Genomic DNA, 19728 nt, shown 5'->3' with positions numbered 1-19728 from the left:
TAGAAAAGAGTTGTTAACTTTGCAGCTTAGATCACAAATACTCACTCGAAAAAAATATATCTATGTGGAGGCAAACTGAAACTATTGAAGGTATATATATTAGCTTACAATAATGGCTACATGTAAACATATTATAGACCAATCTTCTGGATTATCATCTGAAATAGCACTTAATACAAAAGTGTTTAAGGATGATTGTATGTACTGCTTTGATACGCCAGAAAATAATCCTTCAGGATTAGATATTTGTTTACAATGCTTCCAATCTTTCTCCAGAGGAGATATTAATCACACCCGAAAGCATTATGATAATACGGAGCATGCGTATTACTTGAATGTTGTCAAAGAACTAAAGCCTGACGCTGAACGTAACCAATTTCCGAAGAATGAAGAAGGTGAACGCAAACAAAAGATTGCCAAGCTCGAAATCAAAGATACCCAAGAGGAAGATATATATAATATTACGAAATCTGTTTACTGTTTGGATTGTGATCAGTCCTATTCGATTGAAGATTCGCCGGAAAATATTCAACGCTTAATTGAAAATGTATTGAAGTCCAATTCATCTGCTAGAGACGATGAAATAAAGGCTTGGGAACAAGAAGTATTTCCGTGTGCACATTCAGTAGACATAGAGCAATTTCCCAATAACTCTGTTGATTTATCTGTTTGTGCTCAATGTGATTTGAAAGAAAACTTGTGGATTTGTTTGCATTGTGGAATAATTGGGTGTGGTAGACAACAGTTCGGTTCTGCGTTGCAAGGCAACTCGCACGCTTTGACACATTATGAACTTTCAGGGCATCCAGTTGCCGTTAAATTAGGTTCTCTATCGGCTGACGATGTAAATAATTGTGATTGTTATTGCTACCAATGTCAGGATGAAGTTAAAGTGAACGATCTTTACGAAAAACTATTGAAATATGGTATTGATTTAGCCAAATCGGTGAAAACGGAAAAGAATTTAATCGAGTTGAATTTAGACCAAAATTTGAATTGGGAATTTAAACTTGACGGTGCCAATGGTGAAAAATTGGAACCCGTTTTTGGTAAGGATTTAACTGGTTTTCAAAATTTGGGTAATTCATGTTATTTGAATTCTGTGTTGCAAGCTCTATTCAGTTTACCAAATTATCAACAATATTTTGGCAAACAAGAATTTCCGAGCTATAAAGAAGTACAGGACCCATCTAAAGATTTACTCAGTCAATTGATTAAAGTTCATGATGGATTACTTTCAGGAAGATATTCAAGACCAAATTCTTTGAAAGGAGATGATTACCAATTAGGTATCAAGCCTTCCACCTTCAAATCATTGATTGGAGAAAACCACTCAGAATTTAAGACCCAGAAACAACAAGATTCGTTTGAATTTTTATTGTATTTGCTTGATAAAATTGATAATGAATTAGGGTTGAATTTAAATAGGCCAATGAAATTCTTAATGGGGAGCAAGGTAGTGTGTTCTAAATGTCTACATGGTAAGATTAGTATGGAATTAATAGATAATGTCTCTGTTCCCATTGATGATGAAATAGAAAGCATCGACCAAGAAACCGGTAAAAAGACTTATAAAGAAACAAATATAGTGGATAGTTTTAAGAATTACTGCGCAGAAGAAGCTGTTGAAGACTTTAAATGTGATAGCTGTGATTCGCCTTCTTCCACGGCTATTAAGTCCACTGGATTCAAAACATTTCCTGATGTTCTTGTTGTAAACGCAAGAAGAATCAAGCTTGAAAATTGGGTTCCAGCCAAAGTGGATGTTCCGATTTCAATTCCAGGATCTATTGACCTATCACGTTTTACAGCACCACAAGCAGCATCTGGAGAAACCATAAGTAGTGAAACCGAAAACGAGAACGATTCTAAAGAATTTATTCCAAATGAAGAGGGTATGTCAATGTTGTTAAGTATGGGCTTTCCTGAAGTGAGATGTGTCAAAGGATTATATAATACTGGGAATAACAATGCTGAAGATGCCATGAATTGGATTTTAGCTCACATGGATGATATTGATATTGATGAACCTTTCACGCCGTCTGATAGCAATGTATCATCGACTGATCCATCACAAGACTCAATTGATAATTTAGTCGCCATGGGATTTTCCAATCAATTGTCTAAAAAGTCATTAATTCTTAATAAAAATGACATTAATGCTGCTGTTGAATGGCTATTTTCGAATCCTGATGACGATGGTGTGATTGAAGATTCCAAACCAATCATCAATGTAGCTCAAGAGTGTAAAGAACTTACACAAGATTTACTCGACAATCCGCCATCTAATGATGGCAGATATGATGCAAAGGCTGTTATTTGCCACAAGGGTTCTTCACCCCACACTGGTCATTACGTCGTCTACATTAGAAAACTCATCAATAATGAATCAAAATGGGTATTATTTAATGATGAGAAAGTTGTTGCCTGTGATGATGCTAGTATCTCTGATATTAAAGAGACCGGTTATATTTATATTTTTGAAAAGAAGTAAATAGTAGCAAATAATATAAAAAATGAGTCAATGTTGTATGAGTCAACACATTTTGCGGCATGACGCTTTTTACATATTAAACATATAAAGATACTGAAATCACTAGAACACTATATATATTCAAACTTTATAACACCATACTAGCATACTGAGTTTAACTACTATACATAGGTATCTTACTATAGGAACAGATTAGAGGTCTATACAATTATTGCTTCTATCAGAATATACACGTGCAATATATCCTCGTAAATTTTAGTCACTAGAAAGTGAAATTTATCCAATAAGCAGAATTCTGTTACTAATTTAAACATTTTTTGTTAAAAACTATAATATCATATCAATGTTCATTACTAACGAACACGTCGGAGATCGTTCTAGATTAGAAGATTGGAGAGGTATGTATTAGAAATTAAAATGAAATAATGGTCATAGCTATCTGCTTTTGTACCCGCATATATCTAAAACCACAACTATAATAGAAAATGATTATGAATTCTGAATGACATACTAACTGAATGCTATAGTCCGTGGCTACGACCCATTGACTCCTCCTGATTTATTACAACACGAACTCCCATTGCCTCAAAAATCACAAGATACCATCTTAAAAGGTAGAGAGGCTGCTTGTGATATATTGAATGGGAAGGATGATCGTTTGATTATTGTCATTGGTCCTTGTTCAATCCATGATCCTAAAGCTGCTCTTGAGTATGCTGGAAAATTGTACGAAGCTGCTCAAAAATATTCTGGTGAATTGCATATCGTTATGAGAGCATACTTAGAAAAACCGAGAACTACAGTTGGCTGGAAGGGGTTAATTAATGATCCAGAAATCGATGGTTCGTTCCAAATTAACAAAGGTTTGAGAATTGCCAGAAAATTATTCGTAGAATTGACAGACAAATTGCCGATTGCCGGCGAAATGTTGGATACAATTTCGCCCCAATTCTTGTCCGATTTATTCTCTCTTGGTGCCATCGGTGCAAGAACTACTGAGTCACAATTGCATCGTGAGTTATCTTCCGGCTTATCCTTCCCAGTTGGTTTCAAAAATGGTACAGATGGTACTTTAGGTGTAGCAATGGATGCAGTTAGAGCTGCTTCTCATCCTCACCACTTTTTGTCAGTTACCAAGCCTGGTATTGTTGCTATTGTTGGAACAGATGGTAATCAAGACTGTTTTGTTATTTTAAGAGGTGGTAAGAAGGGTACAAATTTCGATGAACAATCTGTAAAGGAGACTAAGGCAGAATTAATCAAGAATAAGATCGTTACGGAAGAAAAGTCAGGTCCAAGGATTATGGTTGATTGTTCCCATGGTAACTCAAGCAAAAATCACAGAAATCAACCGTTGGTTGCGGCCGAAATTTCCAGACAAATCAGTAATGGGGAGGATGGTATTTGTGGTTTGATGATTGAATCAAATCTTGTCGAAGGTAGACAAGATGTACCACCTGCTGATAAAGGTGGTAAGGATGCTTTGAAGTATGGTTGTTCTATTACCGATGCTTGCATCGGTTGGGAAGATACCGAATCTGTTTTAGAAGGTTTATCTAATGCCGTGAAGCAAAGAAGAAATTCAAGAAAGTAAGCCCATGGTTTATATATTGTATAGTTAACAAGGAGTTCGACATCTGATAATACACTTTGTAGACTATACATTTTTGTGTAATTACTTATGACACAAAATTATAAATTTTTAGCAGCCAAATTATTTTATTACCCTTTCCAGTAATTACACTATAATCATACATCTGATAGGGTGAAAGCCAATGCAAGTACAATAATGATAATGATCGGGTATTTGGATAATAATAGCATTCGGTATTATATCTATTGAATGTAAAGTTCGAATTTTGAATAGTGTTGAAATTTAACAATAATTTGAAATTTCAGTAGAATAATAAGTTTAAAAAACCTATGAATAAATAAATATTAATTAGCCCAATTTACATATATACAAGAGTGATCTATAAAAACAATACCTAATCATCCTCAAACAATATTTGCATCTCTTCAATCCTTCTTTTTCTCCTTTCATCTTCCTCAGCACCAACAGCTTCTCCAATCTGCTTTTTTCTTTCTTGTATTTTTAGCATCTTGGTTTCTATACTATCAGCCATGATAAACCTGGTAACCTTAACATTCAGATTTTGACCGATTCTATGTAACCTATCAATGGCTTGATCTTCAACACTTGGAGACCACCATGGATCCATCATAAAGGCTCTGGAAGCAGTTGTCAAATTCAACCCAACCCCACCAGCTTTAAGAGATAATAATAGAATCATTACCTTATTCTCGTGCTTTTGGCTGCTGAAATTTTCTAAAATCTTTTGTCGTTCATTCATATTAAGTCTACCGTCAAACTTATAAACAACAAAATCATTCAGGATTTGTATTTTCAATTCATTTTCAATAATATCCAAATAAGATGAGAATTGTGAAAATACAACAACTTGTTCATTGGGACTTTGTTCCTTTAATATTTTCAAATGATTAATCAAACACTGAATTTTCGAAGATGTTTTAGTCGGGTCATATAAATACAATTGAAATTTGAAGTTTTGACTTGGGTCTTCCATCTCCTGTTTTGTATGAAATCTAATCTCTTTTACTGAAGTATCTCTGTGCCGTAATTTAAAGATTTTGTACTTCGATATTGGTTCACGACAATTAGGACATAACGGCTTTTGCAGGTTCTTTTCTTGAAAATCAAAATGCTCTAATACACAATTTAAACAATATGCATGCCCACAGGGAGTTAATGCCATCTCACCTAAAGGAATGGGTGACTGTGTGCAAATTGAACACTCAGATTCTTTCAAATCTATCTTTTCGTATAGTGGAAACATTACTGAACGAACTTCAGTGTTATTCTTAAATTTCTCATCATGATTATTATCAGCATGATACAGATCTAATACATTATTCACCATTGAGATACTATCCGATTCACCATTAGCTTCGGATAAATCTGTATTAGGATCCACCAATTCTTGTTCCATTTCGTTTGCACTTCCTACCAAATCGACATGACAGCAAACTTGTCTAAGCCTTAGAATGTGCGTTAATATTTGACTATATTTCTTAAATAGGTCACCACTTTTAATACCATCCTTGAACGACTGAGAAGCTCTAGCTTTAAACCAGTTATATAACTTTTCTTCAACTTCATTAAATTTGACTTCTTCAATAACAACTTCTTTGGGCGGTAATTCAACCAAAGGTTTTCCATTACTTTGTTTCATATTCTTTGTTCTCCTAATAAAAATAGGCTCTAGGATTGATTTGACCACATCTAATGTTTGAGATATTTTTCTTTGTTCAAATGGAAGAGTAACAAATGTTTTCCAATAAGAAAAATTTGACCATGGTTCAAGCTCTAAAAATTTAACTAAAGAATATAAATCATCCAATCTGTTTATTACCGGAGTACCCGTTAAAACCCATTTCCTGTTCAGCAATATTTCATATATAGCCTTAGAAGTCTTGGCTGTTCTATTTCGTATATTATGTCCTTCATCCAATACAATTCTGAAAAATTTTACTGAAAACAATCCAATCTTTGGCAAAAATCCTTTTGCATCACGACGATTAGATATCCTAGTAAATTCATTAAGGACTGTACCATAGGTAGTAATCATAACAATTGGAATATCCTTTTTCTTGTTGCACAAGACAGGAGATAAGTCAGTGGTTGCCAGGTCTCCATAATAGATAAAACATTTATGATTCAGGTTATTATTAGCCTTGTCAAATTCCTTTTGCCACTGCGAAAGTAATGACATAGGAACAATAATAAGCGTTGTTTTAGAAGCATAAATCGTCTTGTCCTCAAGTTCTTTATTTTCTTCAAACATCACATCAATGGGAACAGAGTTAATTAAAGCTAAAGTTGAGATAGTTTTACCCAAACCCATCTCATCAGCAAGAATACCACCTTTTACCATTGACCTTATAACTGGTTTCGTGAGCGATAGCTCACCATTATACATATTCGCGTAAAAATAATTATCATCCATTCTATCCTCAGTTGGCAGAGATTCAGATTTATGCATTGAAGTATCCTTCGGCCATTCAAATATGTCCCATAATGGGTTCATGAATGCGTCGTTTCGCTCTTGTATATTTGCTTTGTCTTGCGTCGTTAAGATATCATTATCATTATCATCATCATCATTTTTAGATAAAGTTTCTAATACAGCTATCTCTCGTTCTCTGGTTAACATCCACGATAAGCCATGCTTTTGATATTTTCTCAAATCTAATTTAAAATTGAAAATTGGAGGTTTGGTTGTTTCTGGCAAACTATCCAATAATTCTGATTGTTGGTTGGCCTGCATTATTTGTTTCAATTGATCCAAATTTTGTTGTTCATGATCTTCTTTGACAATATGGTCATCTTCGTTTTCAGAATCAATAATAATTGGTGTCTCAGAAGCCTCATTTATATCATCAGCGTGGTCAGACTTTTGTGGTATTGGCTTGATATTCAACCTTTGAAAGAATCTGGACAAGGAGTATTGCCTTAACCTTAGAATTGCTTCAGTGTTGGTTTCGGTTGAAAAATCAAACCTTGTTCTTGTGTCCATCTTCTTTTGTCTTTTCAAAGCATTTAAATCCTGGTCAGACTGAGACATTGATCTTTCTAGCTCCTTACCCGAAAAAGCATTTTGTGACAAATAACAATCAATTTGGATGTAAAATGAATCTCCAGTGGATAATCTTTTTTCAGTATCTATCATCACTGTAGTATAAAATGAAGAGATATCTAAATCAATCAATGGTACTAAAATCCGAGTTATATCTTCAGGAATGCGTCCTATTTCCCTTCCACTTTCTTCGGTATATTTCGGTATTGTGTAGATTCTTATTATGGAAGAATCACCAAATTTTGTCTTCTCTTTAGTAGGTTTGCCAACGTTCAATTTTTTTGGCATTAGCCGCCGTAATTCCAATTTCTCTAAATATTTCAATGGTTTAGTTGTTGGTCTCGTGGCCCATGCTTGTACATTTAGGCTACCGATAAATCGATTCCATGACTTCTTTTTCTCTTCATCTTGACTTCTCTGGCACTCTCGTTGTAATCTGCTCATTAAATCATCTTGTTCTTGTTCATAAATTCTTTTCCTATGAACGTTAGGACTATTATTTCCATCAGGAGAGTTTCCAACAATACGTATATCAGTGTCATTCTCATCAATACCTTGTAAATACTCTTGTACGGCTAACTTCAAATAATTTTGCTTATCATGATACTTTTTAAACAAATGATTCATAGCATGCGATGATATAGTTCCTACTACCGATTTTATCTGACTTTCAAATTCTTCGTATTCTAAACGATGAACATGCGGTACAGGGTTTGTGTTTTCAAGAATGTTCAGTTCAGTTTGCTCTTCAATATCACTATCATCAACTACGAACAACGAGTCTTCCTGACTATCTTTTGATACTGACGAATTTTTCAATTCTTCATTTTGTTCAGCAGTAACTAGATTAGGCAGTCGATCTTCCAGCATGACACTGAAATACCTCTTTTTCTCCATTGTCATAGTATTTGCTTTAGTACTTAAATATAAAAATGGCAAATAATTTGTTACTACGCAATTTTCGAGCACGTCTCTATTTTTGCAATTTCCATTACCAGGGACAGACATTCACATTTACAATTATTTTAAAGTTAGACGATGTATATAAGAGGATGAATGAATATATTACATTATAAAGCATTGTTCATCATGCAGAAAGGGAGAAAGTAGTACATCTCCTGATGTGTATGCAATTCTATTAAATTAAAAGGTAGTTTGGGTTCAACATGGTCTTCTCTTGCAAAGGATCGACATTATTTTCAGTGCACCATTGATTAAAATTACCCAATGATAAACTGACATTACCATTACCAGTATCTTGTAATATTTGCATATATTCCAAAGTAAGCAAAATATCTTCTTTCCTGAAACCGGTAATATCTGCTAGACTCGACAAGTTAAATTCTTCATTTATTTTGAAGGTTTGCAATAGGATATATGCCAATTTTCTTGACCAATAATGTAAATAACTCATTTTACCATAGGGAGACAAGGGGAACTCGGGCCCACTTCTGAATTGGCCTGGTGTAACTCTGGCCAATGCGTACAGAAATTCTATCAAGAGGGAACCAAGATGTCGCCTTTGGAATGGGGGAAATATACATATACACGCTAAGTTATTATCGTCATCCCACGATAGCACTTCTTTCGAAAAGAATCCCATTGGTACAAAATTCTCTTCTGGATATGACAGGTCTTGATGTTGATCGAGGCCATATATTATGTAGTAGTCAAATGCATCAACATTATAATATACTGATTTATCATCAAGAAATAGCTTCCCGAATAATGAAAGATTCTGACAAAATAGCTGATGCTTGAACCCTCTGACATGAGTAATGAAGTATGGTGATTCGTCGTCCCTATATAACAACTTTCCAATAGAAGGGAACCTAGTATTCAAAGGGCATACAGCTTGATGCTGTCCCATAAATTGTTGTTTATCTGTATACTTAAAACAGTATTGACAGACATATAGTTTATCTAACCACAACGAATCATTCTTTGGTTTAATACTCTCCGTTTCAGTTATTTGATCAATCACCTTCTTTTTACCTTTTTGCCCCGTAGCAGTTACTATTTTGTTTAAAAATTCATATCCCAATATAGAATGAGGTCCTTGGGAACTGAAATATGCTGCATTACCATACCAAGTATCGAACTCATAATTTCCAAGAACAACTTTCCCTATATTTGGCTCGTTCAAAACACCGTAGAATTCATTATCTTCCTCATACTTCGATGATTTGGGATTGGATTTAGCAGTTGCCAGCATTGCCTACTCCTTTAAGTACTACTAAATTCAGTCTATGAAATTCTCTTTAGAGTTGATATTGGCATCACAAGATATGGTTGTGTACATATTCTCATCGAGTACCTCAAATTTATATACGCGTCAATATCAGTATTCAATTATATCAGTAAGAGACAAATATCGTTAGTTATTAAAATGCCACCAAAGGGATGGAGAAAGAATACGGAGGGACAATACCCCCAGCCGAACAAGGATCAAGATTTGGTTTCAATTGATGAAATTTTATTCCCTCGTGCTACAGTCCAGAAGCTTGCGAAGAATATTATGAATGCTAGTAGTGACGAAGGTGCCAGTAATATGATTCTTGCCAAGGATTCCATGATTGCATTACAAAGATCATCGACTGTATTTGTATCACATTTAATGTTCCAAGCCAGACAAATTTCGAAAGACGAAGGACGTAAAACCATCAACGCACAAGACATACTTAGTGCTCTTGAAAAAGCTGAATTTTCAGGGTTTATACCGGAGGTAAAACAGAAGTTGAGTGTATTTGAAAGTAATATTGCCTTGAGAAAGAAGCATAAAGCTGACAAGAAGGTTCCTAAGCCAGAAGGTGTCGATGCTTCACCTCTGAGTAAGAGACTTAAAGATAATGATGAGCAGATTATACAGAGAGACAACAGTGCGGACATGGAGGATGACCCTGAAGCTGAAGCTGACGAAGATATTACCGAAGAGCTTGCTAATGATGAAGATACGAATAACAAGGAATCAAAAGAGGAGGAGGAAGCTGATGAAGAGCTTGACGATGAAAAGGATGGTGAAGAGGTGGAAGAAAACCCGATTGCACTTTTAAGTAGGGAGGAGGACGAATTGAGAGGCGAAGAAGCAGCGGATGAAGACGAAGGGCAAAATAGTTCAGATGATGATTCATAGTTTGAGGTATTTATAGAACAATTTTCTATATACTATATTAATGACATAAAATATACATATTAAGGATGCAAGCATTGACTGAAGCCAGGAAAACCACAATGAGACCCGATTAGAAGGTATATCATGAATGATACACCACCTAATATCATAATCATAAACTTAGATTTACTCAACCATATTTTTCTTTTGATTAATTGTGCCCGTTTCTGGAACATCAGCGACGAACTAGTTAATCTATCAGTTTGGTCGACTAACAAATTTATCTTATCACCCCTATTCATAACTTTATTTATATTATCCAACATCAACTGCCTGACTTCATCCGCTTCTTCGTTGGCCAAAAGCAATTGGTTGGGACTAATTACATCTTCACCAGTTATACCGTCTGACTCGTCATCACTGCCTCTATTGTTAATGGCTCCGTAATTATACACATGTTGGTTAGAATCATAATTCATTTCTTCATACTTTATAATCTGATTCATGTAGAGTTTGAACTCCCCTAGTTTTGTCTTGATCTGATGAGTCGAATTATTATCCGAAATCTCGATGTCCCGCTTGAACTCGATATACTTATCCATAATTTTTTTCAACACCGATAATATCAATGTCTTATTCACGTTCACATGCGCTATACTTATTATTGTAATTAAGTCATTACTACCATCACTATTCATTAAAACCTTCTTCATGAAGTACAATGCCAAATTGGAGTTTACTGTATAACCAGCAGCAATGGGAATAGACCCAACAAGTGTTTTCGAAGCATTGATTAACCCCAATTCCTGACTTACTATCTCAGAACAGTTCAAATTATTCAACTGATGGACTAATTGAAAGTTTTCATACGTATATAACGTAGAGGAATTTAGCGTCAAAGTCGTATGGATCACTAATATTGAGTTAGTAAAGGCTCATCTCTGTATTAACTTGAGATATAAATTAACATACAATGATTATGAAGATTGTTATTCATTTTTATCTATAATAACTTCCTAAGTCTACTTCTGTTTATATTCCATTAGTACTGACTATGTGATATCATGTATTGAAATTAATACTTACTGATCTCACACGTGATAAATCCTATACTCATCTTAAAAAAATATATGATAATATGAAAACTAGTCTATATGTATACTAGTCCGTGCAAGATCTTAGATAATGGGTAAATATAGGAAACGATTCAATGAGAAAGCCCGTTCTGGGATGCTTGCTAAACAGGCTGCACTCAAAAGTGCTAGAAACAAACAATTTACTAGACATGAAGCAGATGGAACCGATGAGATAGTTGAAAATGAAAGTCAAGAGAACAACGAAGATCCAAATTCCGAAATACTCAAGGCTTTAACAGACCAAGAGAAGAAGGAAAGAAAAAGGAAGATGGAAGAGATGATATACTCGGCAAACGAAAAGGAGTCGAAGATGTCTAGGACAAAGAAAAAGAGGTTAGATAAGTACATCGAGCATCAGTTAAAGAGAGACGAGAAAAAAGTATTGTTAGAGAAATTATCGGAGACGAAAATGGATTCTAAGCTTTTGGTTCCTTCGAAGCTATTAGGTACTGGTAAGCAAACAAGAAGAGAAGAAATGATCGAAGCATTGGAACTTGAAAGACAGGGCCGCGGAGACGAGAGAACTAAAGAAATCTTGTATGAAGAAAGAGAGGTGAAGGAATGGCCACAGGGTCAAGAGATACAAAAAAGGCCTTCTTATGAAAGTGAATCAGAAAATAGTGCCGGTCTGGAGGACGATGATTTAGACAAATACGGCGATAATACAGGAAGTACATCTGCTTTCATTGATAATAGACCTCTGAAATTTGGGGGAAGCGGGTTTGGTTTTGGATTCGAAAATGTACCCAAAGTTGATAAACCTAAAGCCGTTACTAAGAAGAAGTATAGTTGGAGATTAAGGGTGGAGCAAGAAGACAAGAAGAAGAACAAAATAGAGGATGATATGGATTTCGCCAGCTCAGACGATGAAGATAGTGAAATTGATAGTGAATCGAGTAGTCAAAATGAAAATGATGAAGATGATAGTGAAGGAGATAGTGATAACGAAAAGGAAATTGCAAGTATCAAAAAATCGAAGAATTCCCTAGAAGACGATGTTGAACAAGAATCTGACAGCGATGAAGGGGACGAAGAAAGAGAAGAAGATGACGAAGATGAAGAAGATGAAGAAGATGAAGAAGATGAAGAAGATGAAGAAGATGAAGAAGATGATGACGAGGATGACGATGAAGAAAGCGACGAGGAATTACCAAGACTTTTGCTGGCTAAACCAAAGCATTCTTCCACCGCAGAATCATTTAAAGAGTGGGCAGAAGCACAAGTCCGTAAACTCGAAGGTAGAGAAACTGAAGCAGTAATGCCTACTTTACCAGACCACTTAAAAGCGAAATATTCGAAGCCTAGTGTTCATGAAGAAGATCATGACCATTCCTCGGACGAAGAAAATTACGTTCCAGTTAATAAGGAACTTAAGAGAGAAGCATTTTATGTTGACGTTGATCGTTCCCCCGAAATTCAAGAACAGAGAATGAATCTACCAGTATTTAGTGAGGAACACAAGATAATGGAAGCAATTTACCACCACGATTGTGTTATAATTTGTGGGGAAACTGGTTCAGGTAAGACAACCCAAGTACCTCAGTTCTTATATGAAGCTGGGTTTGGTGACGTTAAGTCTGATACACACCCAGGAATGATAGGTGTTACACAACCAAGAAGAGTGGCAGCAGTTTCCATGGCTGATCGTGTTGGCAAAGAATTAGGTATGAAGCATGGAAAGAGAGTAGGTCATCAAGTTCGTTTTGATAGTACCATTAAAAACGAAGGGACAGAAACTGGAACAGCTTTAAAGTTTATGACAGATGGTGTCTTGTTAAGAGAGATGATGGCAGATTTATTGTTAAATAAATACTCTGCAATAATTATCGATGAAGCCCATGAAAGGAATATAAATACAGATATTTTAATTGGTATGCTCAGTAGAATCTTAAAGTTGAGAAGGAAGTACCATGAAAGTGATCCAAAGAGATACAAGCCATTGAAATTAATAATTATGTCTGCTACATTAAGAGTATCAGACTTCTCAGAGAATAAGTTATTATTTAAAGCTCCTCCTACCATTTTGAAAATTTCTGCGAGACAACATCCAGTGAGTGTTCACTTCAATCGTCGGACAAATTACGACTACTTGGATGAATCGTTCAAAAAGGTCTGCAAAATCCATAGAAAGTTACCTCCAGGTGGTATTTTAGTATTTTTAACTGGTCAGAATGAGATTACGTCGGTCGTGAAAAAGTTACGTAAAGAATTCCCATTTCCAGAAAAAGTGAAGAAACAAGGCAAAATTGATTATGCGGATGAAAATGGGCCAAAAGTTAAAATAAGTAAAAATACCGATGCTGAAGCAGAGGATATTGACTTCAGTGTTAATATAAATAAGGATACTTTAGAGGAAAATGATGATTATCAGTCGGATTCCGAAGAGGAAGAAGGTTTTGAAGAATCATTGGAAGCGCATCAGACCGATAAAGATCCGTTGTATGTTTTACCGTTGTATTCCTTGTTACCTACGAAAGAACAAATGAAAGTGTTCCAAAACCCTCCAGAAGGAAGCCGATTATGTATTATTGCAACCAATGTGGCTGAAACTTCTTTGACTATACCTGGAATTCGTTATGTGGTAGATTCTGGTCGTTCGAAAGAACGTCACTTCAATGAGGAAACTGGGGTCCAGTCGTTTGAAATCGATTGGATTTCGAAAGCTTCTGCAGATCAAAGAGCAGGTAGAGCAGGTAGAACAGGACCTGGTCATTGTTATCGTTTATTCTCGTCTGCTATCTATGAGAGCTACTTTCCACAATTTAGTAAACCAGAAATATTAAGAATGCCGGTAGAGAGTATTGTGTTGTCTATGAAAAGTATGGGTATAGACCAGATTGTGAATTTTCCATTCCCAACTCCACCTGACAGACTTGCACTTAGTAAAGCAGAGAGATTGTTAACAATTTTGGGGGCATTAGATAAAGATAATAATGTAACTGACTTGGGAAGAACTATGGCAGTATTCCCATTGAGTCCTCGGTTTGCAAAAATCTTGATTGTTGGTAATCAAATGGGTTGTTTGCCATACATTGTTGCAATTGTATCTGCATTATCTGTTGGCGACCCTTTCATTAATGAACATGAATTGGGTATCAACCAAGTTAATCGCAAGAAATCGGAAGATAACGAAGACGAGAGTTCTAGTGAAGAGGAAGATTTTGTTGATGAAGAGGCGAAGAAAAATTTGAGATCTAAGTTCTATAAATCCAGAGCATTATTTTCGAAGTTAGATAAATCAAGTGATGGATTACAGTTATTAGCAGCTGTATGTGCTTTTGACCATGTCCCAAAAGAAAAACATGGTGAATTTTTAAGAAATAATTTTTTGAGACCAAAAGTAATGGAAGAAATCTTGAAGTTGAGAAAACAAGTAACTAATATTGTAAAAATTAACACAAGTAAAGATTCTATTGCCGTAAATTTAGACGAAGAAAAGAAATTGAAGTTAAATGTGCCTGACAAGAAGCAAATTGCTGCTATAAAGCAGATGGTTTCCTCAGGGTTTATTGACCAAGTTGCAATCAGAGGTGATTTAATATCGTCCGATATCGATCTTCCTAACAAAACTAACGTTATAAATATCCCTTATGCGACTTTATTCCCAAGTTCCCAATTTGGAGATCAGGTATCCCCCTATGTCTACATTCATCCTAATTCAATCATTACGAACTCTGGTAGCATCCCCACGCCTTATTTGATCTACCAATCTTTGAACTTAGGAAGTAACCAGCAAGAAGGAAAATTATCTAAGTTAAGAATGAAGCCATTAGTTGATATATCTGGGAAACAGTTAGCAAATATTGCTAAAAACTCCCTGTTGATTACGTATTCTAAGCCATTGGGCCACCCATACGCACCTAAAAACATTACTCCGACTAAAAGAGAATGTTATGTTGTTCCAAGAATTGGTGCGGCCATTGGCGATGGTGGTGTTGGTTGGGATTTACCTGCAACAAAGGTTCTTCAGGTTAAATCTAATGGACTGTGGGTCATTAAGAATTAATTATAGATGTATATAGAAATATTAGTAGCAAATATGTCGCAATATTATAAAAATGTCGTAATGTTTGTTTTCATTCTCAAAAAATTTACATTCGATCTATTGCATAAACCATTTAACAAGGTTATTAGCATAAATATATAACTACACAACTGGTTGCATTTGTTATAAAAAATGGATTCCAATTCCAGAGGAAATATAGATGCAAAAAGAAGGAGGCCAGAACCAGAAGATTTGGAGTCAATTCAACAACCATTGATTCCATCAAGCATCATAGATCAAGCATCACAGCGACTTTTTATTGTATCATTTTTTGTATTAATACAATGCTGGAAAATATATGATATCATCCTATTGAAGTCAGATGTGATGTCTAGTAGTGTTATTGGGTTGGCTCCGTTGAACACTTTTACATTTATTGCGAAGTATGCAATGGTAGATGGGCTCTTTCTATGGTTACTTCCTATACTAAATATTCCATATTTAGTTTATTCACCGTTGAAAACGTTTTTATTAACATTGTTATTAAATGGAGTGACTTTTTTTCTTGCAAGTGATATGGTGTTTCCGTTAATTTCGAACATGATGTTGCCGGTATGGAAAATAATATTCAGTAGAAAAGAATTAACACTTTTCGGTGATTCTGTAAATTCCAATAACATCGTCGACCCAAATGAGCATTTTAAGGGTAGGTATACTATTCAATTTTTACCAGATTCATCTGCTAGATTCAATCCCTTTCATTTTGATAATATTTGTTTGGAGTCAAATTCATATTCATCCGTACAAATGCCTATAGAATTCAACACTACAACGCAGTTAGGGTTTTTGCAATTACAGCATATCACGCCTTCCAATGAAAGGAAGTTAATAAATTATACCGAACATGATTTACACAAATTATTGAAGAAGGATTATTCTCACTTGCGCCAGTATCAAGAAAACGTTAGAAACGATGATCGCATTTTTTATGCTGAAGTTCCAATAAAATCCCCTGGTCTTTACAGAATTAATAAAGTTAGCGACAAGAAAGGAATCAGCATCAGAACTTACAGATCAGACTTCGTGATATCGCATTGTCCTAGTGCTGAATTCGTTCATTCAATTTCACCTAAATCTTATCAAAATTATAAATGTATAGGAAGTGATATCAGTAATGGTGATTTTGATATTAACCTTCCGTTAGTTAGTTCATTTGGTGTCGGTCCTGTTGTTTTGAAATTTGAGACCAGATTGAATGGGAGAAACTATAAGTCATTTAATGTAACTGTTAGTGATACTAGCTTACATGAAACACAGAGTTCAAATAATAAGAACTTCAATAATTTGTCCTGGTTACAATCTCATAGGGTTACACGTAATATACTAGAACAAGAACTATTCCGTAACGTTGATATTATACCAAAGCTGGGCGCAGGTAAATTGGAGTTTCAATTATTAGAAGTATCGGATATTCTTGAAAACAAGAAGGTATATAATCCTTCTTCTAAAGATAAAGATGTTTGGTATTCTATTGAATTAAAGCAAGCACCAAAAGTTGAAATAGCGGATCCAGACCCACAAGAAGTTCTATTGGTAAACGGTACTAAACTGTTATCCTTCAATTATCAAAATCTAAAGGAGCAAGACTTTCCACTTGAAATTGATATTAAATACATACACCCTAGTGATCCATTATTATCAACTAACTACACTAATACTTATGATAATTCTCAACAGTTGTCAAGGGGTATTCAATGTGATAAGCCTGGGACCTATAGTGTAATTAAGGGTAGATCGAAGTACTGCCCCTGTGACATAATGACAAGCAAGGTAGTATCGGTTGAAAGAGCAACACCGCCTCTGGTAGAAATCGTTGCAGAGCCTGTAGTTGATAAATGTGTTGGAATGACTGGTTACAAGTTTGATTTTGAATTTTTGGGGAAGCCGCCGTTTTTTATCCAATATCATGTGTATCAAAATAGATCTGATGGTACTTTGAGACCTGTTTATAATGAAAGAGGACGTAGCAATAGATTGTTGAAAACATTTGATAAGGACTATAAATTTGAGTATAGACCTCCAAAAGAAGGAAATTACGTTATCATGTTCGACAGTCTCAAGGATTTTAATTACCATAAAGAACCAATACTATTAGATGAAAAGAAACATACTTATCTGACATACTTTAATCAAAGATCCAAAGCATCTTTTTTTGAGACCAAGGGGGAAATTTTAAAAACATTTAGCGCTTGTATGGGTGAATCTGTGACTGTCCCGTTATCTTTGAAAGGAAATGCGCCTTTTAGTTTCAATTATGATATACTAAATATTGATACAGGTGAAAAGTTGATTGAAACGTCTAAATTATTGAATGTTTCTGATAGTACATTTAATATTGTTACACCTTCGCTTAAATCTGGCGGAAACTTTGAAATTGTATTATCAGAAGCAAAGGATGGCCTGTCTTGTCCTATTGATTTTGACAAACGTGAATCCATTAAGATTAAAGCCAGATCAGATGTACCTGAAATATCAATTGATACTGATTCATCATATAAGAGCGTAAAAATTATCGAAGGGGATTCCTACAAGATTCCATTGTCGTTAAAATCATCCATTGGCAGTGCCTCATCAGATGTTTTAGAATATATTGTTAGCGATTTACACAACGCTAGTAATTCTCAGATGCGTACGTTGAGAAATAGTAAATCATTGCTAGTTAAAGAGGAGGGAACTTACTTGTTGTCGTCTTTTACTAATGGTGGGTGTGTTGGTAAAATCGGTACTCAAAAGGCTGTTTCTGTATCATACTACAATAGACCTAATTTAACTTTGATAACTGAAGATCAGCAAGTTTTAAAGCAGCATCTGGAAGAGAACGATTTGTTTGTGCACCTTAAACCATTATGTCAAAATTGTGGGAATAAAATAAGATTAAATTTGGAAGGTGTTAAGCCTTTTGTAATAGACTACGATATTACATTACCTACAGGAAAAGTCGAATCTAGGTCCATGACCGTCAATGATCATAACATTACCATCAACTTGCCAACTAAATATAGCGGTAAATATGAACACCGTTTTAAGGGGATTTATGATAAGTTGTATACCCGTGAGAAGGTATCGAGGATTCCAAAGAAGAATGAAGTATTGCCATGTGTCAGATACGATATCAACCCATCTCCTAAAGCTAACTTTAGAAAAGATCAATTCCTTCAGATCTGTGAGACTAGCTTAAGACGTGATGAGCCTTTGCCAAAAATTCCTATTAGCTTTGTGGGTGAATACCCCTTTAGAATCGACGCATCCCTAAGACACGAAGCTACTGGAATGAGTGAAACATTTACTTTTGAGAATATAATGGAACCAGAATTAAAGTTGAATGAAGCTAAAATTAATGGAAAGGATTCTTTATTATTTGAGACAATGAATGTGGGAGAGCACACTCTAACAATAAACGAATTGACCGATGCAAATGGTTGTACTGAAAAGGAATTTTCGCAATTGAATAACTACGTTATTTCTATTACAGAAGTCCCGAATATCTCTAAGATGCAGAAGAGACCGCACTATTGTGTAGGCGACCACATCTTATATAATATGTCTGGTATTCCTCCTTTTATGGTCTATTATAGATTTAATGATAAGTTACAAAAGGCAGAACTGGGCCATAGATTTCAAAGGTTAGCTTCTAAGGCAGGTGAGCTTTCTATCGAAGCGTTGCTGGATTCTTCTGCAAATCAATGTTTAGTAAATTTGACAAATTCGCAGGAAAAATTCGAAGAATTGAAACTAAAGGTGTATGAACTTCCTTCTGTCGAGATAAATCAAGGAAGTTATGTCGTGCAAGATATTCACGAAGGTGAGCAAACAGAGATTAAGTTCAGTTTCTCTGGTGTGCCTCCATTCAAACTTATTTATACGAGAACTCTGGAACAGGTTGATCCAAAGCATAAACATAAGAAAACAGGCCGCAAAGATAAACATAGTAAAATAGTTGTGGAAACAAAAACCGTTGAGGATATTTGGGATTACGAATATACTGATATGGTAAGCCTCGAAGGTACCTACGAAGCGATCGAGGTTCGTGATGCTTACTGTGTAGCGAAGAGAGATGTGAATTACACATAGGTTTGTCATACTAATTTAGATATTTAGAATTAAAATTGTAATATAGTTGAGTGATATATGTACTTGTAAGCCTATTAGGAAAGTAAACGTTCTATTTACTCCTGTTTACCTACCAAATAATAAGGCCCTTAACCAGTTTCAATTTTCTATACAATATAGTTGTAGCAGAGAATGTAGGTTGAACAATGAAACCTATTGATTTATTTTCGTTA

General features: G+C 35.1%; 8 protein-coding genes across 8 annotated transcripts; 5 read left to right on the top strand and 3 right to left on the bottom strand. All coding sequences in view use genetic code 12, as the record gives it.

Annotated features, from left to right (window-relative positions):
• Positions 1-112: 112 nt before the first annotated feature.
• DEHA2G08844g (DEHA2G08844p) lies at positions 113-2494 on the top strand (the record flags this gene model as incomplete). The annotated part of the gene is made up of 1 exon (XM_461931.1): positions 113-2494. One exon carries the CDS (start codon positions 113-115, stop codon positions 2492-2494), a length of 2382 nt encoding a protein of 793 aa, XP_461931.1.
• A 343-nt stretch (positions 2495-2837) lies between these two features.
• DEHA2G08822g (DEHA2G08822p) lies at positions 2838-4088 on the top strand (the record flags this gene model as incomplete). The annotated part of the gene is made up of 2 exons (XM_461930.1): positions 2838-2892; positions 3022-4088. The coding sequence occupies 2 exons, from the start codon at positions 2838-2840 to the stop codon at positions 4086-4088; spliced, it is 1122 nt and encodes a 373-aa protein (XP_461930.1).
• A 394-nt stretch (positions 4089-4482) lies between these two features.
• Positions 4483-8160, bottom strand: DEHA2G08800g (DEHA2G08800p; the record flags this gene model as incomplete). Its single annotated transcript, XM_002770552.1, has 1 exon — positions 4483-8160. The coding sequence occupies one exon, from the start codon at positions 8158-8160 to the stop codon at positions 4483-4485; it is 3678 nt and encodes a 1225-aa protein (XP_002770598.1).
• A 130-nt stretch (positions 8161-8290) lies between these two features.
• Positions 8291-9367, bottom strand: DEHA2G08778g (DEHA2G08778p; the record flags this gene model as incomplete). The annotated part of the gene is made up of 1 exon (XM_461928.1): positions 8291-9367. The coding sequence occupies one exon, from the start codon at positions 9365-9367 to the stop codon at positions 8291-8293; it is 1077 nt and encodes a 358-aa protein (XP_461928.2).
• A 174-nt stretch (positions 9368-9541) lies between these two features.
• DEHA2G08756g (DEHA2G08756p) lies at positions 9542-10285 on the top strand (the record flags this gene model as incomplete). Its single annotated transcript, XM_461927.1, has 1 exon — positions 9542-10285. The coding sequence occupies one exon, from the start codon at positions 9542-9544 to the stop codon at positions 10283-10285; it is 744 nt and encodes a 247-aa protein (XP_461927.2).
• Positions 10286-10344: 59 nt separating this feature from the next.
• On the bottom strand, positions 10345-11381 carry DEHA2G08734g (DEHA2G08734p; the record flags this gene model as incomplete). The annotated part of the gene is made up of 2 exons (XM_002770551.1): positions 10345-11177; positions 11351-11381. The coding sequence occupies 2 exons, from the start codon at positions 11379-11381 to the stop codon at positions 10345-10347; spliced, it is 864 nt and encodes a 287-aa protein (XP_002770597.1).
• A 68-nt stretch (positions 11382-11449) lies between these two features.
• Positions 11450-15406, top strand: DEHA2G08712g (DEHA2G08712p; the record flags this gene model as incomplete). Its single annotated transcript, XM_002770550.1, has 1 exon — positions 11450-15406. One exon carries the CDS (start codon positions 11450-11452, stop codon positions 15404-15406), a length of 3957 nt encoding a protein of 1318 aa, XP_002770596.1.
• A 171-nt stretch (positions 15407-15577) lies between these two features.
• On the top strand, positions 15578-19516 carry DEHA2G08690g (DEHA2G08690p; the record flags this gene model as incomplete). Its single annotated transcript, XM_461925.1, has 1 exon — positions 15578-19516. The coding sequence occupies one exon, from the start codon at positions 15578-15580 to the stop codon at positions 19514-19516; it is 3939 nt and encodes a 1312-aa protein (XP_461925.2).
• Positions 19517-19728: the final 212 nt, after the last annotated feature.

This window comes from Debaryomyces hansenii (assembly GCF_000006445.2).
Source record: "Debaryomyces hansenii CBS767 chromosome G complete sequence".
NCBI classification, from domain to species: Eukaryota; Fungi; Ascomycota; class Pichiomycetes; order Serinales; family Debaryomycetaceae; genus Debaryomyces; species Debaryomyces hansenii.
This window is presented reverse-complemented; position numbering and strand designations above follow the sequence as displayed.